Source organism: Lactuca saligna, chromosome 5 (assembly GCF_052625555.1).
Source record: "Lactuca saligna cultivar CGN05327 chromosome 5, ASM5262555v1, whole genome shotgun sequence".
NCBI classification, from domain to species: domain Eukaryota; kingdom Viridiplantae; phylum Streptophyta; class Magnoliopsida; order Asterales; family Asteraceae; genus Lactuca; species Lactuca saligna.
The window spans coordinates 14,765,144-14,791,664 of NC_136421.1; the positions used below are offsets into that span (position 1 = coordinate 14,765,144).

The 26,521-nt window shown below is 35.8% G+C and overlaps 3 protein-coding genes across 4 annotated transcripts; 1 reads left to right on the forward strand and 2 right to left on the reverse strand.

The window, feature by feature from the left end:
* Positions 1–8,981: 8,981 nt before the first annotated feature.
* On the forward strand, positions 8,982–10,205 carry LOC145045076 (uncharacterized). Its single transcript, XM_078993425.1, has 4 exons — positions 8,982–9,192; positions 9,312–9,430; positions 9,517–9,766; positions 9,874–10,205. Exons 1-4 carry the CDS (start codon positions 8,982–8,984, stop codon positions 10,203–10,205), a joined length of 912 nt encoding a protein of 303 aa, XP_078849551.1.
* Positions 10,206–11,834: 1,629 nt separating this feature from the next.
* Positions 11,835–14,947, reverse strand: LOC144996925 (transducin family protein / WD-40 repeat family protein). Its single transcript, XM_078956717.1, has 6 exons — positions 14,688–14,947; positions 13,580–13,979; positions 13,310–13,466; positions 13,193–13,237; positions 12,548–13,084; positions 11,835–12,455 (listed from the first exon to the last, which is right to left on the reverse strand). The coding sequence occupies exons 1-6, from the start codon at positions 14,817–14,819 to the stop codon at positions 12,137–12,139; spliced, it is 1,590 nt and encodes a 529-aa protein (XP_078812843.1). The 5' UTR covers positions 14,820–14,947; the 3' UTR covers positions 11,835–12,136.
* A 6,604-nt stretch (positions 14,948–21,551) lies between these two features.
* Positions 21,552–22,874, reverse strand: LOC144997723 (Histone superfamily protein). 2 transcript variants are annotated; one of them, XM_078957595.1, is made up of 4 exons: positions 22,631–22,874; positions 22,487–22,558; positions 21,892–21,972; positions 21,552–21,793 (listed from the first exon to the last, which is right to left on the reverse strand). In XM_078957595.1, the coding sequence occupies exons 1-4, from the start codon at positions 22,755–22,757 to the stop codon at positions 21,648–21,650; spliced, it is 426 nt and encodes a 141-aa protein (XP_078813721.1). In that variant the 5' UTR covers positions 22,758–22,874; the 3' UTR covers positions 21,552–21,647. The 2 variants fall into 2 exon arrangements, with proteins under 2 accessions (XP_078813721.1, XP_078813720.1); XM_078957594.1 differs by having other exon boundaries at positions 21,892–21,993.
* Between the last annotated feature and the right edge of the window lie 3,647 nt (positions 22,875–26,521).

The window sequence follows — 26,521 nt, forward strand, 5'->3', positions numbered from 1 at the left end:
GCCGGGGTAGTAGGAGTTGCGGCGGGAGCAGTAGCAGCATGAACCGCTACCATTTGTTTCTTTGAAGGTTCTTGCGAGGTTTGCCCCTTTCTCTTGTTCCAGAATTTCTTCTTGCTGTTTTTGTTGGAATTGTTATCGTCGTTGTTGTTCCCTTTGGTTGGTTCAGCTACGATAGTCATGACTCCTTGGCAGACGCCATGATCAACGATAGATTGCGCCAGTTCCTTGGCGCTGTCGAAGGTCATGGGCTTGGAAGCTAACACACTTCCTCGAAGTTGGGGTGATAGTCCCCAGATGTACCTCTCCACTTTTTGGCTTTCCAGAATCAACATCCCTGGACAAAGTGTTATCAAATCACTGAACCTGTTGGTGTAGCCTGTGATGTCCGAGCCTACCATCGAAAGGCCCCACAGTTCCTGTTCAAGCTTATTAATCTCGCCTCTTGGGCAGTATTCTCGTAGAAGCATTCGTTTCAGGTTTTCCCAACCCATGGAGTTCACCACCACTAGGGTTAGTGTCTTGACGTGGCCGTTCCACCACCTCAGTGCGTATTCAGCGAAAGTAAAAGCAGCAAATTTTACTTTGCTTTCTTCAGGGCATGCGCAAATTTCGAATACGGCTTCCGTTTTCTCTATCCATTGGGACAGAGCCAATACTCCCCCAATCCCATAAAAGGGAATAGGTTTTCCATTGGTGAAGTCTTTGTAAGTGCATACTCCGGAACGGCCTTGGCTTGGGCCACTTGTAAAGCTGTTTATTCCTCCTCCTGACCCATTGTTGCTCATTTGAGCCATCACCGCGGTTACAGCGGCTGTTACAGCAATTTGGAACATAGCTGCATCCATAGTTGGAGGGGGTGGTGGAGGTGGTGCTGGAGTTGAGTTTCTGCATGTTGATCTACGAGGAGGCATGTTCTGGTAGAGAAAATAAGAACGAATACTATAAGTTTCTAATGTTTTGACAATCGTGTATTATAGGGTTAGTTGTATCTTGTAATTCGTTTTGACTTTAGTTTTTGGTTTCAAATTAGGTACAACAATTTAGTTAATTTCATAGGTTTCGAGAGGTATATAAAGAAGTACTTCATATATATATATATATATATATATATATATATATATATATATATATATATATATATATATATATATATATATATATATATATATATGTCACACCTAAGGTGTGTTACATTATGCTTCTAGTTTTAGGAAAATTTGACCTATCTAGAGGTCTCCGTTTACATATACAAAAGAAAATAAGGGAAAAACTTTATCCGAGGTCCTAGTCTATATCAAAATTGTTGGAGCTGAGTAAGTTCTACTTGCGGGATGTTGTACGTTTGGAGTTAGATTCGGCATCTGACCGCTTGACTCCCATCGGGCGCCTTTCAAGATCTGCTTGTTGTTCCTTCATTTCTCTTATTTCTGCTAGTGCGTTCACCATTTGATTCTGAAGCGTCCCCGTGTAGATTTGGGTATTTTTGTGTAGTCCTTCCAGACGACGGATGTCTGCGGCGTTACCCTGAGTAGCAGCATTGATCTCGCGAACTCTGGCTGCTTGCTGGTCCGCATAGTAGTTCTAGGTAGCAATAGTGCCGACAATAACAGGAAGTGCTCGATCAGCTGAGCCTCCCCCACTGACATTGTAAAAATCTCGACACATGCCGAAAGGAGGGCGTACACCTAGTTGGCGGCTCCAGTTGTAGAGATGGCTTCCCCAGATAGGGATGGGTCCTGGGTGATATGGTCTGACTTCGGGAGGATAAGGAGCAGGAGGGTCGATCATTTCCGGTTCGGAGTCTGTCCCACTAGAAATTTCCACGATCTCCTCGTTGACTTCGAATTCTTCTCCGACTTCGACTTCGAATTCTTCTTCGACTTCCTCCTTGAACTCTTCTTCGACCTCTTCTTCTGGGTCTTCCTTCGGGTCTTCTTCTATCCAGCCGCCGTTACCTTGGTTTAGGTAGTAGGGGTCTCCCGGTGAAGGAAATCCGGCTCTTTGTCTGTACTGGGATAGAGGTATGAGATTTTTTTTTTATAAGAAAAGAAATTTCTATTTAACGACATCCTACGTTTAACTATATCTTACGGAGTGCAAGTTTTTCATTGTACTATTATTTATAACAATAGTCCTTTAGTATTTCAAATTAGCGAATCTAAAATAATTTTATAAGTTTTTGACTTGTTGACTACTACGACCATTCCTCGATGTACATTGGTCAAATCCAGGATAAATATAGTTGATCAGGCTATATTTATTCTTGATTTGATTACATACCCCAAGGCCCAATCGTGGTATCGAAACTTGCCTTAATACTTTTTAGAAAACTTGTCATGATACGAGACTGATACATGCGGGTAAAAATGTATATATTTAAAAGAAAATATATTTTAATGAAAATGTTTTGTCAGAGGATTTTTGGTTCCCGTTGTATTTATAGTTTGTATATCTTATGTGGTTCGATATACTTAGTTCACTATAAACAATGCTCTGATACCAATCTGTCACACCCCCAAACCAGAATGGCGGAAACATTCGGGGGGTGGATAACTTCACGTAGTACCATAACAATTGAATATCGTAAAGAAAGTACACAACCATCATATATATATAATAAAAATGTACATTGTTGCGTTATACATATTTCCAAAAGAATATTACAATATGATGATATAAATGTTTAACGATAAACGTTCTTAGCATTCCTTCTTCCAAAAGTTGATGGTTACCTGTATTACTGGTTCCCTGAGAAATACAAGTGGTTTTGAAAAAAGTATCAACAATTAAGTTGGTGAATTCATGAGTGTTTTGAGTTGAAAAGTATATCCTTTTTTGCAGTAAATCGGTAAATGAGGTTTTCAGAAAATCCAATATTTTCTATAAATGATTCGAAGAGTTTCCAGAGTTGGAATGCGTTAGTATTTTTCGTACTTGAATGATAAAGATAACTTTGTATGAAATATAATGTAGAAAACTGTAATGCATATATGAATCTCGTAAATCAAACTTGTTTTTATACTTTTTATGTGAGTTTTATAAGCATACTATTAACTCTGAATGCCTGTAACAACATTCTTCAGGTGTTGTAGTGTTATGACATTTGTCACCCCAGACCTGCCGGTCTAACTATAGCTAATAGTTTAGGTGCGGGATTGTCAATCCCGTATAGATCTATACACAAGTATCACGCTCTCCCTCCAAGAGATTATGGTATATAATACAGGACTTGAAATGCATACATAAGTGTACGTTGAAGTTTGAATACCTCACATTGCTTAGTATAAATAGATTTACAATAAGAATGACTTTACTTCTTTTGAAAGTGTTTCATTTTTCAAGATATATATGTAAAATGTACAATTGACTCATTAACTATACCCATTATAGTTTTTCAGAAAGTATGTTCCATTTGGTGAAAATAACTTGGTGATATAATAGCCCTTTATACATAAAGATGTTTGTATCGATATTCAAAGATAGACATTACATTTATGTTTATAAAATGATACTTTAGCGTGTAATGTACTTGTATTCCCCCCTAAAACATGAAAAGAATTGAATGGTAGGGGTATGAACTCACTCGTTTGGTTCAAAGAGAGAGAGGCTAAAGTTGAGCAGAACTTTGATCGCGGAAAGCTGCGTCTTCGGGCTCTTCGGGGATCTCGGTAGCGTAGATCTTTCGTCGGGGGCTCGGGTACGGAAACCGAGGTGTCGGGATGGTCTCTGGAGCTCTAGGGTGTGTAAAAGTGAGATAGGATCTGAGAATTGTGTGCAAAAACTCGAATCTCAACCTTTCTATTTATAGGCTGGAGGATCCTCGTACGCGGGGCGTACTACTGGAGTACACTGGGTGTACCCAGTACACGGGGCGTACTTTGGTTACGCGGGGCGTAAAAATGCATCACGGCTTACAACTCTGGTCTAGCTAGCGTAGAGCACTCGAGTCGATGGGACTTGACACTGGGTCTAGTACGCGGGGCGTACTCTTGGATTACGCGGGGCGTAATCCAGTCTTCCATTTTCTAAATTCCGTAACTTTCTCGTACAGGCTCCGTTTTTCGCGTTCTTTATATCCACGCGTAGGTGAGATTATGCTCTACAACTTTCATTTAGACTCCGTCGGCTAGTTTTGACTTTATTTTTAATGATATATTGTTAATAGGCCGGGACTACTAAAGTCCGTTAAAAATTCATAGTTTCTTTATTCGACGTCGGTTTTTGTTTGTCTTTTTATCATTTTATTACTATTGTGAAGATCTTCAACTTCCGTTTAGGTGGCGATAGCTAAATAACACTCAATCTTCAATTCGAGTTTTTAGCCCTCTACTACTGTTACAAGACTTAGGAAATTCGTAACTTCTTCATACGAGGTCCAATTCGAGCGATCTTTTTATGTATGTTTACAGTCTAACGAACTCTACATCTTTTGTTTAGACACTTAAGGCTAAAATGCATTTTATTGAAATTTCACTTTTTACGTTAAATAGCGTTTTAACGGTGTGTCGTAAATATACGAGTGGTTATAATTTCTTCAATATAACCTGGTTTTGAACGCTCTTTATGTTTTTGGAAACCTTGGCACGATATCTAACATTTGATGTATCCCAACTCAGATATTTGAACACTTTATTTTTGAGGTTAATTTAATTGACTCCAAATAATTTTTGTTGTATTTGACTTTTGAGCGTTACACTGCTTTTGGAAAAATATCGGGTTGTCACATCATCCTCCCGTTAGGGGAATTTCGTCCCGGAATTTAATCTAAGATAGAGTTTACAGGTTTAGGAAAAAGGTGCGGATACTTTTGTTTTATCTGATCCTCGCGTTCCCAGGTGTATTCAGGTCCTCGCTTGGCGTTCCAGCGGACCTTTACAATAGGTATGCGACTTTGTTTAGTCCTTTTTATTTCCCGGTCCATGATCTCTACTGGTTCTTCCACGAATTGGAGATTATCATTTATTGCAATTTCGTCTAGCGGGATGACACGGGTCTCATCGGACAAGCACTTCTTTAGGTTTGATACGTGAAAGGTAGGGTGTACGTTGTGGAGCTCCTGAGGTAATCGAAGTTTGTACGCCACTGGACCGATCCTGGCAAGGATCTCGAATGGTCCGATGTATCTTGGGTTTAGTTTCCCACGCTTTCTGAAGCGTATTAACCCCTTCCAGGGCGAGACTTTTAGTAGGACTCGATCTCCAACCTGGAATTCCAAGGGTTTTCGTCTTTTATCCGCGTAACTCTTTTGTCTGTCCCTTGACGCCTTCAGGCGTTCCCGGATCTGAACAATCTTCTCCGTAGTTTCCCTTATGATTTCTGGTCCAGTGAGCGTGTGGTTTGTTGCTTGTCCTCTTGCTAGTTGTGTTGTCCCCCACTTTGGCCCAGCATACAGGTGATTTGCATTTACGGCACATCAAAACCCCGATGTCTTTGCTTATTATTAAATTTTACAATAGAAAATTAAAAGAAGTTGGTATATACCATTACCAATTTGTACCAACCAAACTTATTGGTAGTCAAATAAATTGATACCAAGTATACTTGGTATGGTACCGGTAGCCATTTTTTTATATCAATTATAGTTGGTACGGTGAAAAAGGAATTGGTACCGTACCAATTCCACCCCTACCTAGATGTGTATAAAAAAAATAGTTACATAAATATGAACAAAACGAAAAGTAAAAATTAAATTACACGAATGGTCCCTGTGGTTTGGGGGAATTTGTGTTTTTGGTCCCTAACTTATTTTTTTAACTTGGATGGTCCCTACTATTTATTTTTGTTGCGCGTTTAGTCACTGTCTTACCTAAAAATACTATTGTGCCTAAAAATACTAATTTGTGTTTTTGGTCCCTAACTTATTTTTTTAACGTCGATGTTACTAAAGATGGAAAAGAAAAGAAAATGGGAAGGATGAGTGATGAGATAGTTACCGATAAGGCCCAAATTAAATTTCTCAAATGTGGTTTCAGGTTTACGGTGAGGAGATACATATATGTGGGGTATATTAAGTTTTTTAAATATATAGAAAAATATATACATAAATAAGAAAATTAATTAAAAAAAATTAATATAGGAAAATAGTTTTTTTTAGATAAAACAGAGACCAAATGCGTAACAAAAGTAAACAGTAGGGACCATCCGAAATAAACAGTAGGGATCATCCGAAGAGATACAAATATGTGTGGTCTATTAATTTTTTTTAATATGTAAAAAATAAATACATAAATAAGAAAATTAGTTAAAAAATAAATTAATAAGGGTATAATAGTCTTTTTAGGTAAGATATGGACTAAACGCACAACAAAAATAAACAGTAGAAGTTTAAAAAAATAAGTTAGAGACTAAAAACACAAATTCCCCCAAACCATAGGGACCATTCGTGTAATTTAATTTTTACTTTTCGTTTTTTTCATATTTGAGTAACTATTTTTTTACACATTTAAATAACGAACTTATTGAAAACGTTCACATCTAGGATTTAACCTTCTATAGAAGGTCATAATGGTCATATGTGAACACTTACAACAAGTTTGTTACCTAGATATGTACAAAAAAAGATAGTTACCCACATATGAACGTACCGAAACATTAATTATATTAATAAGTCATATTCCCTTAATCGTAACAAGAAAATAGGAAAAAGGAAAAGAAGTAAGTTAATTCTAGACAAAATTGCAAAAATGGTCCCTGTGGTATGCAAAATTTTGGGGTTTTAGTCCAAACCACGAGTTTTTTGGATCCATGGTCCTTTTGGAGTGGTTCCTATGTGGTTTTGGTCCTTGGACTTAACTCCCTTTAAGTTGGATCTGTTAAGCTTCCTCACGTGCCTCACACGTGAGGGTAATGTCGTCATTTCATATATTAGGGATCATTTTTCCATAAACGTTTTTTGGATTAATTGATATTTACCCCTCATTTACTTTCCCCAACATTCGTCAACTCCCCAACTCCCTCCTTCTTGCTTCTGCTGCATTGAACCTGCAAAAAACCCTCGTTGCTTATCCAAACAAGATAATCAACACTACACATACAAGGGCATATGTTTAATACAAAATGGTGTTCGTAATGTGGCACATCAGACCAAAACACGAAGTTGTTGATGTATCAATTGTATATGGTAAGTTGCTCTGTTTCTTTAACTTTTATACTTTGCATTTTCTTATTGATTTAGAACAAAAAAATGCAAAAATTTGACTTTGTTAATATGTACAATTTTGATTTTTAGCTAGTGCACCCACATGGTTTAGTATTAAGCTTCATCACGGTGAGAAATTTACTAAGTTACCTGATATAAAGTACATAGGAGGTGAAGTGCGTTATGTTGATTATGTGGACATTGATGAGTTTTCTGTGCATGAACTTGATGCCATAATTCTTGAGCTAGGTTACCCAGACCCACGGATGATTGAATTGACCGATGAATCCCCAGTGATATACTACCATTTCAGGATACCCAATGGTGACTTTCAATTTGGTCTTAGAGCTTTAGGGAATGATCAGGATGTGATCAACCTTTCTAAATACATTGCACATAACAAGCTGATTGAGGTGTACATAGAGCATGGAAAGATAAATTTAATGACTTACTTCATGTCACCAAATGCAAAGGGTAAAGTTGTCATTGAGGAATTACCAGAAAATGATGATCAAGGGGCTGAAGTTGAGGGTCAAGTTCATGCAGATTCTCCAATGAAAAATGTGAACCATAGTAATGGTGAGCCTATTGGTGAGTTCATGTCTCTGATTCTTTTTGGGAGTAAGAATGATAGTTTCTCACCAGAGTATAGAAGGGGTAGGTTTGGGAATTCCAATATAGGTGAAAGTTCTTGTAGCAAGAGGCTTAATTTAGATTATATTGATGAGGGTGTTCACATTTCAAAGGAAAAGAATGATGATCAGGATGGTTCAACTGATGTTCAGGAGGCAACAACTTGTGTTCTTATTGATGATATGGATGGTGTTAGGGAGGCTGCAACTACTGTTCAACATGCATCAACTATTGATGAAGGATGCTACAACACCCCCCATGTTAATAATGCTGATGAACAATTGAATGAGTTATTTGATAACCATGTGGAAAATTTGATTGGGAGTGATGATGATGATAATGTAGAGTATGAAGGTGATGGAGAATCTGAAGAGGGTAATCAAGAGTATGAAGAGGATGATGAATCTCAAGAAAGTGATCCAAATTTTGAAGAGTATGATGAATCTGAAAATAGTGATCCAGGGTATGAAGAAGATGAGAGAAAAATAGAAGATGAAGATCATATGGATGACATAATGGATGTTGACAACAATATACAAGATGTGGATGTGGACATGGGAGACTTCACTCTCAATGTTGAAAGTGATATGGAAGGTTCTTTTATAAATGTTGTTCATGGGCATGAACCTGAAGATATGGAAGTAATCAACAATGAGAAATTTGAATCTTTGGATGAAGGATCTAACTAAGATAGAGAGAGAGAAGAGCTCTTATTAAGAATCTGAGAAAAGAAAAAAGGTGCAGTCTTGGGGCAGTACGTAAACAATCATTTTCAGTTGGAGATAAATTTAATAGTAAAAAAGAATTAAAGGAGGCAATTGATCTGCATGCACTAGAATCAAGAAGGAATCTTTTCTTTAAAAAAAATGACAATGTAAGGCTTAGGGCACAGTGTAGGGGAGTTGTACCTGTCACCAATAAAGGCCAAGTGGGTAGTCAAGATACCACTTCAAAAAGAAAGGGTAAAGAATTAAAGACACAAAAAGTAACATGTGGTTGGTACATCCATGCATCTAGGTCAAATCTTGAATCCGACTGGTTTATAAGGACCTTAAACCAAACTCACACATGTTTGCAAACAAGGAAACTCAGGGCTTGTACTGCTTCTTTAAACAGCAAGAAAATCTTTGATCAAGTTGAGGCGAATCCATATATACATTTGAGAGCCATACAAGATCACTTTCAAAAGACCTACCAAGTGGGTGTTACTATGGACAAGGTGTTCATGGCAAAGGATAAGGCAAGAAAGCATATAACTGGGGACTACAAAAAGCAGTATGAACTGTTGAGGGACTATGTTCTCAAACTTCAAGCCACCAACCCAGACACCACAGTGAAAATAGATGTATGTTCTGAGCCTAACCCTGATTCCCCAACCAGGCAGTTTAGAAGAATTTATGTGTGTTTGGGTGAAAAAAAGGGTTCAAGGCATGCCTTAGGGACTTATTAGGTTTTGATGGTGCCTTCATGAAAGGACAATTCTGTGGGCATGTCCTTTCAGCAGTTGGTCTTGATTCCAATAATTGAATTTACCCATTAGCATATGGGATTGTTGAGTTTGAAAACATAGAGAGTTGGAAATGGTTTTTGGATAACCTTGGGGATGACTTGGATCTTGGAAGAAACTCAAATTTTACTTTCATAAGTGACAGGAAAAAGGTAAAGCTGGAAGTGGTTTTTATACATTTGGTCATTTAAAGTGTGGTTTTAAATTAATTCTAATGATTGACAATTGATTTTTGCAGGGTTTACATACTGCAGTTGAGCAATTGTTTCCCAATGCTGAGCATAGATATTGTATCATACATATTCATGACAATATGAGGAAAAGATGGAGGCAAACAGAGTACAGGGACCACTTATGGAGGTGTGCATCAGCTACCACCATTCCTGAGTTTGAACATTTGATGAAGGAGTTTAGTGAGTATGATAAGGAGGCATGTGAATGGTTGAAACAAATTCCTCCTAAACATTGGGCAAGGAGTCATTTTTCAGGTAAATCTATACATTCCAATTTGGTCCTTATGTCTTTCAATTAGTGAACTGTTTTACTTGTATGTGAATTGTATTAAATGTTTTTTTTAATGGTAATGTACACACAGGAAGAGCATTTTCTAATGTGTTGATATCAAACATGTGTGAAGTGTTTAATGGGAAGATAGAGAAAGGAAGGGATAAACCTGTCATTGGATGTTTAGAATACATAAGGGAGTATCTAATGAAGAGGATATGCAATGTCATGAAGGAAATGAAAATGGCTAAAGGTCCACTAACACCCACAGCAACAAACATCCTAGGTGCAAGAAAAACAGTTGCTTCACAATACATTGCTAGGTGGAATGGGGGAGACAAGTATCAAGTCACAGGAGCTTTGCAGGATCAACATGTGTTGATGTTAGGATCAAAACATGCACTTGTAGAAAATGGGAATTAATTGGAATTCCATGCAGACATGCAATTGCAACTCTGAATGAGATGAGTAAAGACCTAGAGGCTGAGGTTGACATTTACAAATGGGTTCACAAGGTGTATTTTCTAGAGACATGGAAAAGGCTTATTCTTTTAAGGTGGAGCCAATTAATGGTAGATCTATGTGGCCTAAAAGTGAATGTCCCACAAAGCTAATCCCTCCTCCACATTGCACTCAGGTGGGAAGGCCTAAGAAAAAGAGAAGACAAAGTGAGGGTGAAAGGTTAAGCAAAAAGCAGAAGGCAAGTCAAGGTGATTGAGTGAATGCTACACAAGAAGGAGGTTCCCAAAAACCAACAAATGATGGAGTGCAAGAGCTATCAAGCAAGCATATCAGTGTTACTTGTAGCAAATGCAAGAACAAGGGACACAACTCTAGGACCTGTAAAGGGCAAGGTGGGAATTAGTCTAAGAAGTAATGTGTCATGCATGCATGGGATTTTCTGTGATTTTGGTTGGTTATGAAAACTTGGTTGTTATGTTTACAATATTTTGTTGAAAACTTTTGGTTGGTTGTTATATTAGGTATGGTAATGTGTCCCTTTTGGTAATGTTTAGAATCTTTGGTTGTTATGTTTAGAAACTTTGGTTGTTATATTACAAGTCTTAATGAAATGTGCATTTTGGTTATGTACAATTGGTTCTAATATATACATTTTGATAATACATTCATACCATTTCTATTCATATGTTAATTCTGATACATTCATACCATTTTGGTAAAACATTCATTACACTTGCATTATAAAATTGTACATATATCATTATCATCATAAGTCACTACAAACATGATCACATAAAATTACAACAAAATGACCAAAACACCCTTCACAGTATACCCCTACCCTACACAAACCAAATACAGAAGAATACAATCACAAAGAAAAACCAACTTCCAAACATGTACATTTTCAGCTTCAAATTGTCATCCTTCAATGCTTTGACATTTGCCACCAATATGTTGTTCCTGTATATCAGTCCGTTACATTGATCTTGTAGCATGTTCATACTTCTAACCAACTCATCGCACCGTTCCTGCACTAAATTCAAATTTCTTAGCAAACCAGGTATGATGGTTTTAGCCCTAGCACACATTGGGGGATCAAGGCACCCAATAAACCCACAAACGGAATCATACATAGGGCATGCAAAAAATCTCCTTCCTGGATTCAGAGGGGTCCAAGACGTTTTCACCACATCAACTTTTCCACAAAAACATAGCACCATTTTTGTTGTAGCAGAGCTCAAGAAGAAGAAGGGTAGAAGAAAAGAGACGTTGGGGAACGTTGGGGAAGAAGATCACAGGAAGTGGGGGTATTTAAAAGGAATTAATCCAAAAAACGTTTATGCAAAAATGGTCTCTAATATATGAAATTACCCTCACGTGTGAGGCACGTGAGGGGGCTTAACAGATCCAACTTAACGGGAGTTAAGTCTAGGGACCAAAACCATATAGGAACCATTCCAAAAGGACTATGGATCCAAAAAACTCGTGATTTGAACTAAAACCCCAAAATTTTGCATACCATAGGGACCATTTTTGCAATTTTGTCTTAATTCTATCATCTAAATAATATATTTCAGCTAACCTCTATTAAAATAAAAATAAAATAATTTTATCAGCTAATAAAAGAAATAATTTTATCATTAACCTACATATTAAAATAAATAAATAAATAATCTAGAACAATCATCCAACCTACACCTTGCACCCATGCATTACACATATAATAATATCTACCACAACATTAAATATAAATATAACAGACATCATGCATTTGTTCCTCTTCTTAGCACAAATTGCTCTAAAACCCTGCAAAAGTATTGAACTTTTAACTCCTCATATTACCAAAAAAAAAATTAAAAATTAAAAGCACAACAAATTCGTGTGAGTTTTCATATGATCTTATGCAGCCCTATATTGAGATCTGAGGATATGGAAATGAGGAGAGGAAGCGAGTGATGCCACGAGGCTTTAAACACACGTTTCTGATGAGCTCTAATCGACTGCGAGGGTTTGTTGGCATTAAACCTAATATCAAATATATGGATCATGGGGTCCGCTGAACCCGAGGTTAGGTACAACCCATCTGGGGACCACGTCTGGTTGATCAAAGCCGATTGTGATTCGCTACTTTCTTGTTTCCAACCGAATTCATGTATTTCAGTTCGCCTTAATCTGATGTCAAACAATCTGAGTTGCCTCTCTGGAGTACTGCATATATATACAATAATATAAATATTAATAAGATATTCAACTTAAAATTTTAATGTGTTTTCAGTTTTCACTTTCATTTTCATTTTCACCTGGTTTGAACCATGAAAAGATTGAAGTCACAAGGATTTGGTAAAACACTCATACACTTGCTTTCAATCTGATGCTTGTAATCGGCTCTTCCAGTTTGTAAATCGAATCCGATTATCCTTTTATCAGCACCTACAGAAACCACCATCTGTTTCTGTTGCATCCCTGCAACTCCCATAACAGCTGAAGAATGCATACTTCTGTGCAACACTTTTGGTTTCCAACAATCATCCCCTGTTTTATCACTCCATTGAACCACAGCATGATCACTTCCACCAGTTACAAAACAGGTATCTTCCCATGGCATGAATGATATGTTGTTGATGATGCCCTTCACATGTGGTTTATCTTCAAGGAAAGTTACACGTTTTTTCTCTTTTGGTTTATTCAGGTTGAGGACTGATATCTGCGGGTCCCCTCCATCAGCGGTGTAGACAGCGAATAGGCTGCCGCCATGTGGATGCCATGCTATATCTTCTGGCCACCTTCTGTGTTTCGTGGATGCACAGTCGGCTGTACTAAGAAGATATGCACTTGATCTGTTTTTTTTTTTTTTTTTTTAAAACACACCAAATTAGAAACTTATAAAACAAAGAATATAAATTCAAAATCAGTAACATGAAACAGGTAAAAGATCAAGAACATACCCTCTGGACTGAATTTGCCATAGATTTACAAGTCCATCCAGAGCACTGCAAAATCAATAACAGATCCTTAAAAAAACTCACACACACACATACACACACACACACACACTACGGTACCTGGTCACAAAAAGCTGATCATTTGTAGGACACAATGCAAGACTTCTGAGCTTTCTCTTATGCTGGCATGAGATGTGGTTGGAAGTTTGACAATTGATTGTACGTGGTGAAGATGAACTGGAAACCATCTGAATTAAATCTACATGTTCACGCTGCTCTGTAATTTTGGAGTTATTTAACAAACATTAAAACCTCCAATTTAACAAAAACATGTATGTAATAAACTAATAATATGATAGATGAATCAGTGACGCAAATAGAAAATATTACCAAATTTCCTTTTTGTCCCTCTGGATTGAGTCTCAACAGCTTCCTGTTCATGAGGGGTTCTATTTCTATGTCCTTTTTCTTTGACAATGCTTTTGGCATATGTTGGAACTGATGTAGAAGGTTTAGTGGCAGTTTCTGCCATTTTTATAGGTGCAGATGGTTTTGGATTTACTGCAGGGATAACAAGCTGTGGTCTCTGTTCTTGTTTTGGAATTTTAGGAAGATTTGGTAAAGAATGTTCACTGGTTTTTATTTTTACAGGGCTACATGATCTCCTCTCTTCTTTCACTTTTACACCATTTTGAGAGGAAATATTTGTAGATGCCACAGGATTCCCTCGACTTCTAAGGCGTGCTAATTTGCGTTGTGTTTCCTCTAACCTCTTCTCAGATTCATCAAGCTGTATACCTTCTCCAAAAAGATATTAGCTTTTATTTCCCAATTTAGATAAAGAAATTTATTTTTTGTTAGTTGTCGGACTAAAAGAGTTGCAAGTAACATGAGGAACCATGTTCCATCTTATATTACAAGAAAATGATAATTTGTTATTAGATAAAGATGTGTGTTTTTGTTATTTGATTGAACTACACTACAATTTTCAAGTAAAATGTCATCAAATTCAATATTAAGACCTAAAGCAAAGCCACCAGAATCAACATCTTCTTCCATAGACTATATAATAAACTTTCTTTGAACACACACAAAAGCAACAAGAAACCACCAATGTAAACTAAATTTCAGTAACATGATTCGGTTATCATAAATCAATCTATTGTGACTGAATTTTGTCAAGAAGATGTATTTTCATCATTTATTTGCTCACTGCAGGTATTATCCTTTTCTGTGATTAACCTACATCCACAATTTCCCCTAAAATGTCATCAGTTTTATTTTTCCATTACAAAGCAATACGAACAAAACGTTATTCCATGAACTGTACATCAGAGCGAATTTATAACACTTACCAAGCAACCAAAAGCCTCCAATTAAACAAAAGATTACAATTTGATTAAACACACAAACAACAACAGAATCGAACAGAAAAATCACTTTTTTTTTACGACGAAATGTTAACGGAATGATAATCAAGAGGAGTGAGTAACAAAACCTCGGATTTATAGTAGGCGACACGCGTACGGAGATGATCAACTTCTTTGGCGCGGTGTTCAATCAAAGCTATTAAAGCCTCTTCTTGCTCCTCCCTGTCAGTCTTCTCATCGCCGGTGTGGTTCGACGCCATAACTTCCGAACTGGTGGCCGGCGGCGATGTTGGTCCCTGCTTTTATTGGTATTTATATCTCTGTTTATGGGGCCTCATGCGTATGAAGATCGAGATCCATTGGGGGCTCTTCCTCTAGTTAGTGGGTAGTGAAAGGGCATTTTTGTACTTCAACGATTTGTGTATCTTTATTGTGAAATAACTACTAGAATTTTTATTTGGGTAAATTACAAAATTGATTTGTATTTTCAAAGTTACCCACTGATGACTTTTATATAAAATAGGAATACTTGCATATGGAAATCAATTATAGCATTTTTGTCATTTTAGATAACAAAACTATTTTATGTTTATAGGTATTGATGCCGTGGTCTCCTAAAGATTACAAAAGCTGTTAAAGTCGTGATACATAAATGGTTAGAGATATTAAGTTGGAATATTTGTGGAGAAAGGGATTAAGATTGGTGGCCAATTTTTGGAAGAACATAAATTTAAATCATATTAATGAACAACTGAATAATAAAAGAAGAGCTCCCACAAGCTTGTTGCTATGAAAGATGGAGTTTGTTGTAGAGGAGGTTGTTGAGAAAGTAGGGGAAACAAACTAGGAAAGTTACACCCCGCTCCCGAGTTGTAGCAAAGAAAAGAAGAGAAGAGAAAAGAAAGTAAGGAGAGAACAGAAGAGAAAAGAAAGGAAAAAGAAATTGTCATTTGTGCTCCCGAGTTGGAGAGAAATGGAAGGAAAGTTAAACATTTTGTTCTTTCTTTTCAAATCCTCCCAAATCGGGAGGAAAGTTAGGAGGGAAAGTTTTCCTTCCATTTCCTTCCACTTCCTTCCTTTAATCAAACTCGGGAGCACCATTCTCTCTTACTTTCCCTTCATTTCCTCTCATTTCCTTTTTTTAGTAAAACATGTCACATCAAGAGCATGGATCACGGGCAAATATTTTTACCTGTTATTCGAAATGGCCGAGGTTCTTTTGATTACATCAGTTCGGGCTTGGACTGGGTGTGGCCCAAAAACCCGGGCTACAGAAATCGGTTTTTTAACAAAACGAAACATATAATGTCATGCTTTAAACCATTTAAAAAGATATTTGTTTTATTTGATTATAAAGTGCAAAAACGTAAAAGTATTTTACAATTAAAAGATGTCTTGGTTTTTGCTTGTCGTCTTTATCAAAATTTTACAGCATCTCGTCTTAAAATAGAGCACTTTAATCGTTCATTTCTTGAAGTGTTTCTTTGACGAGCCTTCTTTTTATGTGGATTGTCGAAATGGTCGAACAACAACCCATCTTGATTCACGAGCCACGTTGTCCTTTGAGTAATATGGGCCTGCAGCCCATTTAACCCTTTATTTGTAGACATGTGTATGTAGTAAGGAGGAGGCATGCACAAAAAAACCGGTTCAAGATCCAAACCGGTCAAAGAACCGGTAAACCGGTTCACAGTGAACCGAACCGGCTTGAGAACCGAACCACCGGTTTAAACCCATTCGAGATTTTAGTCGTTGAAACCGGTTTATATCGGGTGAACCGGTATGGAACCGAACCGAACCGGTTTAGATAGGTTCGACTAATTTTTTGAGTAAACCGGTTTGAGGTTGAACCGGTTTTGCTTGGCTAGGGAGTGAACCGAACCGGTTTAAAGAAACGGTTCGGTTTGAAAAATGAACCGGTTTGTGCATGCCTAGTAAGGAGTGTGGGGTCTCAATGTGTGATTTGTTTAACTTTCGAAGAAGCCATTACATTTTTTACAACATGTTTTTCTACAAACACCAATTGCAATGGTCCCAAAAATCATGTGCTCAATTCCACAGCACCTTTAGTTGGATTTTGATGTGATGATCTATGTCGTTTAGTTTATTTGATAGGAGGGAAATATTTGTTATCAAAATGGCAAAATAATTATAATTGATTGTTGATTATGCAATTGAACTTTATATAAGACCATCTGTTATATTTACCACATATCATATATGTGGTAGGTGCTTTATCAGCATCACATTCTCTACCGATAATAAAGGGATACATACCACTAAACACATCACTCCACTTAATTTTTTTATTTAAATTTAATTAAAAAATACATTAAAATCATTTTTTTAATACTAGTCTTCCACTAAAAAGATCAAATTATATTAAATAAAAACTACATTAATTGAAATAAAAAATAACAATAACAATAAAAAAAATTACATTATTTAAAATAAAATTTTAAAAAAAAAACATTAAAAAAACTAAAAATTCTAGCTATAAATAAATTAAACTACCTCATACGCCTACGTCGGGCTCGAACCGACTCTTTCATCGCGAGGAAAAGTTCCAAGCCTTCGCTCTCGAGGTTGTCCGCTTTCAATTTCAAAATTTCCATTGGTTTTTTGTTTGGATCATCGTTTGTGTCTCTTGAAATGATGTTTGTGTTTCAATCATTTTTTTGCTCCATCCGAGTCATCACCTCGGTCTTCGTTTCTTGAAGTTGCACGTATCGATCAAATTTATCGCCAAACATATCCATAACACTAGAATTCGAAGATGTTGAAGCCGCTTTTTTTTGCTTTATTTCTTCCAACGGGCCGACGAAGAGGTTGGTCGTTTTCAAGATCTAGTGAATCATCGTTGATGTTGATGTGTGTTCGGTAATCCGATTATTGGGAGGTTCCATCGGGGTTTCTCGAACGCTTTGAACCGAAAGATTGCGAAGTTCTTTCCGTTTGCTCTTTCCATTTTGGAGCGTCTTTCAATTTTAGCCACGATTTCATATACAGAAAAGCTTTGAGTGTTGGCGTTGTTTTTTCAAATTGCTCCATAGCCGCCTTGAAAACATCAAAATCGTTCGAGCCACTTTTGCGTATGTTTAGGAGGTTGTTGTAGATTCCTCCAAACTCGGTGCATTTTAGTCGAATATCTCGCCATTTCGACGTAACTTGATCGGCATTTCGAGTCTCACTTTCCATTAACTCGTAGAAAATGGCTCGGACTTTCTCCTAAAAACTTTCGTAAGGATGACTATCTCCTACAATTGGATCTCCGGAAGCCGCCACCCATGCCTCCGCTAACTTTTCTTCTTCTTCTTTTGTCCATGGGACCCTTTCTTGGATGGTAGTGGGTCGGGACGGTTTTTTCATTTTTTTTTCTTTTCGGTTGAGGTGGTGGTGAAGGTTGCGTTTCCATAACAAAAGCTAACGAAAGTGGTGGTTGTGAGCTTGGTGGTTGTGAAATTGGTGGTTGCTGTTATAACGATTGTTGTTGGAGTTGTAGTTGTTGGTATTATTGTGAAATTTATTGTTGTTGGAAAGACGGAAAATGTTGATATTGTTGTTGGAAAAGTGGTGTTTGTTGGATAGGGGAACCGGTTTGACGCAAACTGATAAAACCACCTTGAGTTGACTCCATAGTTGGGAATTTGCGAGAGGTTGTATCTAACGCAGCGTTATCGGGTTTGCGATTTCTATAGTTTGGAGTGATATTTTGGTTGGGATCCATGGTTTTTGGTTGTGAAGATGTAGTGTGTAGTTTGTGTATAGAGAAAGAAAAGAATGGTGTAAAAAATAAAGAGTAAAAGTGTTGTATTTATAGGTAAATAAATTGGTTAAAATTATTTTTTTTAAAACAAACTAGTTGTTGAACGGCTATAGGAAACGGTCAAAAAAGGCTTTGATTTCATTGGTTGTGCGAGTCTGTTTTGTCGAACACGAAGCATCACGAAAACAAGCAACCACGAAACAACGGGGTAGTGTGCACGCCCGTTGTTCATGGCCAGCTCAACCACGAACAGTCTCGTGGCAAGTATACCATACGGCCTAAGAGAGTATGTTACTAATAATCCCATGTAACTTTAAGCTTTAGACATTGATTTTGGAAGTGTCTTGCATACAACAAAAACATAGTCAGATGAGTATTTGTTTTTGTAGGTATAATTTACCTTTTCTATAAAGTTAATCCTGTTAGGGCTAAGGGTGGTACCATTGGTACCGCGAGCTACGCCATCCCAAAACTTGTTATATTTGTTTTTAATTAATTTATAAATTAGTTTTGTATTTTCTAATATTTTGTAAATTAGTTTTGTATGATTTTAATTAGTTTGCATTTATTTATTAAAAAATTTCAAGGCATGAGAGAGAGAGAGAGAGAGAGATATTTAATGTGTTGTGAGATAGAAATGATGAAATTGGAAGGAGAAAGAAATATTGATGGGACAAGTGGGTTGATAGAAGTGGACATGAGAGGCTCCTTCTACCCTTATAATGATATGTTGTTACCCTTATAGTGATATGTTATCCTAATTATTTGAAGGAAAAATATAATATTTTGTAGTTATTTTATATACAATGGGATGATTTTGTATGCTAAAAGAAGCTCTAGACATAATTTTGGACATTGAAGTTGAAGTTGGAAAATACAAAACAGAAGTGCAAACCGGTTGTGCTGACTTTTGCAAAGGAATGTCATGCAGCCATGCCGAGGCAAATTCTGAACACTTTTTATGGACCACACGACCATGTTGATTTTAACCTATCTAGTAGCACGGTCGTGTTGACTTGAAAATTGTTTGTAATCACCTCCTTTAAAGACGGGGTTTAGGTTATTTGATCGGAAAATTCATTTTTTGGCGCATTTTGCAGGAGAATTCTTCTATTTCTATGGGAGAACATATAGCTTTTGATTGTAAGTTTAGTTTTACAATTGTTTTTTAGAATTCTTGAAGATTTAGTCTTGATGTAAGATTCAAACTTTTATCTGAAGTAATTATGTTAGATCTTCATGAATGTTTTGTTTTCTTGTATTCAATTTGGGGTTTTGTTCGGAAACATATAGATTGTTAATGAAATTGATCACTTTGTTAATTTTCTAATAACAATTTTGGGAACAATTAATAATGTTATTTTTGTCTATGAATTCAATTTCATTATAAATGGTATTTAGAAGTAGGTTAGTTTGTCGGTTAAAAAAGTTCATTATAGATCCATACACTATAATTATGAATGGTTTGCTATAATTGGAAATGCATAATTAACATTTGGAAATGCATGAATGGTTTGCTATAATTGACATTTCCATCATTATCATTGCAATGTGCACCCTAAGATTAGAATTGCTAGAATTTAGTGTAACATATTAGGTTTAATTAATTAAGTGCATTTGATTAAATACACAAATGGAAGATTGTTAAAATTAATGGTTTTGAGCACTACATCAATCTTATGGTGTACATGCAAATCCTAAAGCTTTTGGATTTAGTTTGTCTAATGAACATGCAATAATCATTCAAAGCTCATAAACCCTAGATCTAGCATACAATAAACGATTCAACATATGAATTAGGGTTTAGATCTTACCCTACGATGGTTACAAGAGTTCTTTGATCTTCAAGAAGCTTAGTGTCACAAGTGTCACGCCTCTAATGGCTCACAAACACTAAGAGCAAGAGAATGACTTATAAGAAGGAGGAGGAGGCACCAAAAACATCCAAGATCTGCAAGGGAGCTCTTAGCCACGTTTTTGGGAGCCCTAAGGGTCTATTTATACTTGTATGAGTTGCTAGGGTTTCAGAAGAAACCCTAATTCTCTGCTTAGACCTTAAGCAACCCATGGAACCTTTCTAGAAGGCCCTTGGACGAAAATCATATGGGCTTCCCATAGATTTCGTCCAATCCCCTTCCCTTTAGGAATCCATAGCTCACAATGCAATTATCTTATAATTACAATATTAGTCCCTTAAGTTTAATTAATCTCTTTTAGCCACAAAAATAATTTCTTAATTAATTTTTGTCTAATATTAATTAAACTATATGATTTCTCTTTTAATATATTATTCATATAATATATTAATAAACCATAATTAACCTTTTTCTTCATAAATCATCTTATCAAGTTGCTTTTGTGAAAGCAACCCAAAAGAACCATGCACAACCGGGTCAAATACATATTAAATATAGTTATGGACTTAGACACTAATCCAACAAAAATTACTAAACATCACGTCTCAATACAATTCATTTTTTTAAAAGATCATTACATCATAATTATTGATTATGATAACTTAAATCATAACAAAAATTAACCCATATGTTAGAATTTTTTATTGTTTGAATTTGCTTCTAATACATTTCATGGTAGTAGTAGGCCCTCAATGTTTTTACTTCATTTAAATGGCAATCATATTTGTAATTGAACATCTTTTGTATAATTTATTAATCCGTTTTCATGAGGATACGAACTTTACCTTCATTCATGCTAACACTTAGTGTGACTAAATTGGTTCATCTTTCATCATATTTTGTTAATTTATTTTGTTGGATCCGACAACCAACAAAATTCCATAAAATCATTATCCAAATCCAATTCCAAAAATTCGATAATTTCATATCGAATAGCTAGATGACCGGATGGGATATTCGGATTCAAAAATTGATGACCAATCTCTTTCTTCATGGATGCCGACAATGAATCCTCCTTCCCTCTGTCAACTCTTATACACATGATTACCATTAAGTTTTCCTGATCTAATGATCTATTATTGCGCAACTAAATTCTTCAACTACTTTCTTTTAGAAATTAATTGCATACATTGACAACTCTATAACTTCAACCCTACCATTGATGTTGATGTTAAACCGTCTCCTAAACTTGTTTTCTTGCATGGGAAGAAAACGATCAACATGTTTTTACTTTTCTTGGTTCAAAGCAGCTAAAACCCTTGGCCTTAAGACTGCATGTGAGTGTGTGTGATGTCTAGTATATTCATGAATGAAAAACAAAGAAATAATTTGAGTCGATTTCTTCTAGAAAGGACAAAAGCAGCATATCTATATAAGAATTACTGATACTCAAGAATCTACAGCAGTTAAGGATCAAGGTTGAGCACCGAAGGGAGACCTTTGCTTTCCTTGCTGGAACTCTTCTTCCTCTTTTTCTCAGATTGAGGCTCTTTTGCTTTTAGATTGTATGAAAAAGACCTCAATAGATCTGCCAAATGCGTGTTTCTATGTGCTGAAAACAAAAACTAAACTAACATTAAATGCATAGTTTTATTAAAAGAAACAAAAAAATAAAATAACTTAAGGCTTTAGAGAGTTTCATAGACATACCAGAAATGATGACATCGTTCATATTCACAGACTTTCGGCCAGCATGATGTGCAAACATCTCAAGATCCTCTGCCAACTGTTCTGCAGTTACAGAACACAGCACTGTTTCATCACCCACAAACAATTGATACTAAAAAAGCTATGATAGTCATGATGTGATAAAAGATGAAGATGCAGACTTATTAATACATGTCTAAAACAGGTACAATATCAGTAATTTGAACACAGAGGTTCTCTTTAAAAGTCATGGAATTGTATTTTTTGCAATAGATTTGAGATATTGGTTATAATGAAGAAAGGGAGTTACAACAGGACCTATTTGGAGTCCATGTTTGCAGAGGTTTAATGTGAACATCGTTTCTTTTTCAAAAACGAACAATAGATTTCACGTCAATTTTTGAGTTTGATTCACGTAATTGTATCTACATTCAGATTTCAGAAACGCAAAAGATGCAAAAATCAACATCATCAGAAGCCCAAAAATTAGTTGTCAATAACACTGTCAACTTTCCTACGGTTACAGTTAACTAATCTGAACCAGAGTGAACGAATATGCGTGATAGAGAATAAGAAGAAAAAGGAGAGGAAGCAGTACCCGCATACTTGAACGCTAAATCGGAGATGCAAACGATAACAGGTTGAGAAATCTCCATGTTATCTTGTTTGGCTGTTACGAACAAAAATATGAATCTGAAGTAATTCCAATCGAGCAAGAGAATTACTGCAATGTACAACTTACCTTCGGATTCTGCAATGGAGATGGTGGAAAGACGGAATCGATCTCTGAGATGACTATTGGTTTCCTCAACGTCCTCTTTCTCCTCATCGCTTCCGTTGTAACCTCCTTCCATAGTTATTGGATCCATTTGATTTTACTTGTATGATTATGTGATTTTTCTAGGGTTTTCAGATTTTGGACATACGCAGGGTGAATGAATGCCGATTTCCCGCCAAAATGTGGATGACGATATTCTAAGACACTCTGCCCATTTATTTACGGAAAAAAAAATTATCTCGATCAACCTAAATGTATAAGACTATAATACAATAAAAAAAAATATTTAATATAAAAAATTTACTCTAATAAACGAGGAGGAGGTATCATATCACATTCTCATTTAATTTGAAAAATATTATTTTTATGATTATTTTAAGTTAATTTGTTTTCCCACATGTTCTATTTTAATAAATTTTATATGATATTTTAATATAATAATTAAAATAAATATAGCAATAAATGAATATTAATTTTATTAATGGATTTATTTTTTTATTTCAAAATTCTTAAATTAAATTTCATTAATTTATTTATTTAAATTTTAAGGATACAAAAAATCAATTTTAATAATTCATTATTTTTTTTATTTTTTTATAAATCCAAAGTTCTTAAATATTTAGACATTTATATTAATTTTTTTTAATTAATCCATATAATACATGGGTCTTACATCTAATATATGTTAAAACATATCAATATTATATTTTATTCGTAAAGAATAAACTACTATGAATTTTAATATATATGTTATAGTTTTTTGATCAATATATTATCTAATAAATATTAGTAAAAAAATCATATGGTATCGATTTGCTTCGTGATACCCCATAAGCCCTAATTATTATTTTTTTTTTTTTGTTTTACTTGTAGTTTTTTACTTCCAATCGGATTATATCGAGGCGGTGGCCCTCGTTGTCTTCATTGTGTATCGACTGTAAGAGTGGGGTCTCTTGTTTTTTTTATGCAATGGTAGGTTGGTCGAGGAGTTAGAGACGAAGTGTGTGATAGTGCATTATTTCCGGACCGAGAGTCAGGACTAATTCAGAACAATTGGGGTATCCGACAATATATCGATATGAGGCTTCGAGATGACTAGAGGCAGTTACGTTGGAAGGATTATGAGATTCTTGTATGAGTTACGAGATATTTGGAATTGCTTGGTTCCATTGGGAAGATCATTGAAGTGATTATGCGGTACGTTCCAAGAGTCAAGTGTGATATACCTGGTGAAACAGCCTATGGAGTAGATTCTTGGTATGCCAATTGGTGATGGTTCGAACCATGAATAGGGGAGAACTGAGTATTCTATTGAGAGGATCAGAGGTTTGTTCAACTGCAGCTAGAGAACAAGGTATGGAGACCTGCGGTACTGATGCATGAGACCAGGATTATTGGTGGTAGAGGCGACGTGGAAAGCAAGGTAATGCATGATGTACATGTTCAGGAAAGGATGAGTGTCTCCACGGAGAGCGACCACAGGTCAGGAACATTATGATGGTTAGGGACTCTTCGAGGTTATGATGGAAATTTCGAGGTGGTTGGCTCGTAAGGGTAGTTTCGACGGTTGAGAATTTCTAGTTAGAGGTATGGGTTGTTATATGCATTTTGGGAATGGCAGAAGTTGATCGGGCAACCAACTTCAGATTCGGTATAAGTATTCTTGCATGGGTTTCGAGCAATAAGAGGATGGAGTTTCGGATTGTCGTCAACGTGTTCTAAGTCATTGATGATGCCTTCGTGTTTCAAATTGAGAGATGGAATATTCCGAAGTTACAAGTTGTGTGAGAGGAAGATCAATTGTGAGATTCTAAGAGGGTACTTCGCGGTATCTGAGTATGATGTCATGAGTATGAGATCAGTGGTTGAGACAAGACATCGTGAGGTTCTATGATGGTGTACCGAGGTATCCGAGTATGATGTACTAAATTTCGGATTAGTTTGAGTCTTGAGTTAAAAGATGGAAAGTGGTTTATCAAGTATATAGGGTTCCAGTGGGAGCTCTTCGGCTAAATGACATTAAGTAAGATTATCTAAGAATAGGAATTGCAGTGAGACAAAGAGTTTTGTCATGGCGGTTGTCGTCAGGAGTAGTGATGTTTATTTTGGATGGGTGTGTTGTATTAGATGTCTAAGTCCATAACTATTATTGGTATGTACTCGACCCGAAAGTAGCATGGTCCATTCGGGTTGCGTGGCATCGGAACAATTAGATAGACTAAATGAGAAAAATGATACTTACGATTTATATTAATATATTATAAGCTCTAATATATTAATATGATATCATATTATTTAATTAGTATTGATCAATAATTAATTTAGAATTAATTTAGTGATCAAAAAGGAACTAATTAAATATGGACTCTTATACATATAGGATGGGCCAAGTTCATTTAGGTTGAGCTAAGCTTGCATGGATAGTTCATGGAGTTTTTAACTCATGGATCACATGGAAATGAAAGGTCATGGGTATTAGGGTTTACATGAATGTAACCCTAATCCTCCACACTATATAAAGAGGTCCTTGGTTCATGAAATTGGCACTAGTGCATAGAAAAGAGGGCAAGGCCAATTTTATAAGAGGGAACCTAAGTATACTTATTCTCTAGTTATTCCAAGTGTTTTTGGTGTTGTGTGATTCCATTTGAGGTACAACACCTGGGGCACTAAGCTCTTAAAGGTTCAAGACTTCAAGTTCTATCAAAAGGTATGTCATTCTACTAGATTCTTGTATTGTATATACTTCATATTATGCTAGTTAGGATGAAACCTCGGAATATAGAATATTTGCATGTATAATAGAGAAAACATAGATCCAATGTTTATAGGGTTGCATATACACCATGGGAGTGTTAGAACGCTCAAAACCCTTCAGTGGTATCAGAGCCTAGGCTTGTTTTCATTTAGACTTGATGCAAATTGTTGAAAATCGAAGTTTATATGTTGTTTGGTCAGCTGACTCGCCGAGTCCATGCCTAAGTTCATCCAACCCGTCGAGTTGGTTCATGCACTCGACGAGTTGGACCCCCTAACAGCATATCTTCGAGTTTTAAGGCTGAAATTGGTCTAGAATCATTACCTTAAACTGTTTTTGGACTTATAAAACCTATTTTTGATGTGGTAATGATTATGGTAAACCAATTTCAAGGTTGTTATAAAAATTTCAAGTTTTATGTGTATTTATGTAATTCTTGAAATTGTTGATATGATTGTTCATATACTTATGAGTTTTGGTAGATCATAGGAATTAAATGCAAATTGTTTATTAGTTAATTCTTGATCTAAATGTTTTTAATGGAGTCGATAATTTGTCCTCAAGTTATGGATTACTAAAAGTCATTTCTTTTAAAGAACCATTAAAATGCATAGGTTACACAATTGAAGAGTCTTTTTGTTTTATGAACTCCATAACTTGTCCTCAAGTTATGGATATTCAAGAGTCTCTTCATTAAAGTTTTTAAAACCTTAATTAAACTTATAAGTTATTAAAATCCAAATGTTTTTGAAGTGTTCAAAACTTGCCCTCAAGTTTTGGTATTTGTAAAATTTCCCCTCATGAATACTTTAATTCCAAGTTAAACCCTTAGAATTTTAAAAGTTAAAATTCAACCCTTATACTATTATAATATTATAAGTTAATATATATATATATATATATATATATATATATATGTATATATAAGAGCAAGTCAGTTTTACCGTTAGTAGGCCTCATTCATGAAGCAGATCTATAAGGGGGTATAAGGTTACTGCCTATAAAATGAAAGTTTAACAGGTGTCCACTCTCACCCACCGCTTTCTTGACTGGTGGAGGGTCGTTAGCCGAACGGGTAGGATAAGGAATATAATTCT

Bases quoted from the DNA above. Each gene is read 5' to 3' on its own strand.
- LOC145045076 (XM_078993425.1), top strand. From the start codon at position 8,982: ATGGACAAGGTGTTCATGGCAAAGGATAAGGCAAGAAAGCATATAACT. The intron at 9,193-9,311 runs GTTCAAGGCATG...TTTACCCATTAG, and splicing joins GTGTTTGGGTGAAAAAAAGG to CATATGGGATTGTTGAGTTT. The intron at 9,767-9,873 runs GTAAATCTATAC...ATGTACACACAG, and splicing joins GGCAAGGAGTCATTTTTCAG to GAAGAGCATTTTCTAATGTG.
- LOC144996925 (XM_078956717.1), bottom strand. From the start codon at position 14,819: ATGGCGTCGAACCACACCGGCGATGAGAAGACTGACAGGGAGGAGCAA. The intron at 13,238-13,309 runs GTACCGTAGTGT...TTGATTTTGCAG, and splicing joins GATCAGCTTTTTGTGACCAG to TGCTCTGGATGGACTTGTAA. The intron at 12,456-12,547 runs GTGAAAATGAAA...ATATATATGCAG, and splicing joins CTTTTCATGGTTCAAACCAG to TACTCCAGAGAGGCAACTCA.
- LOC144997723 (XM_078957594.1), bottom strand. From the start codon at position 22,757: ATGGATCCAATAACTATGGAAGGAGGTTACAACGGAAGCGATGAGGAG. The intron at 21,994-22,486 runs GTACTGCTTCCT...GTGATGAAACAG, and splicing joins TTTAGCGTTCAAGTATGCGG to TGCTGTGTTCTGTAACTGCA. The intron at 21,794-21,891 runs GTATGTCTATGA...TTTTGTTTTCAG, and splicing joins GAACGATGTCATCATTTCTG to CACATAGAAACACGCATTTG.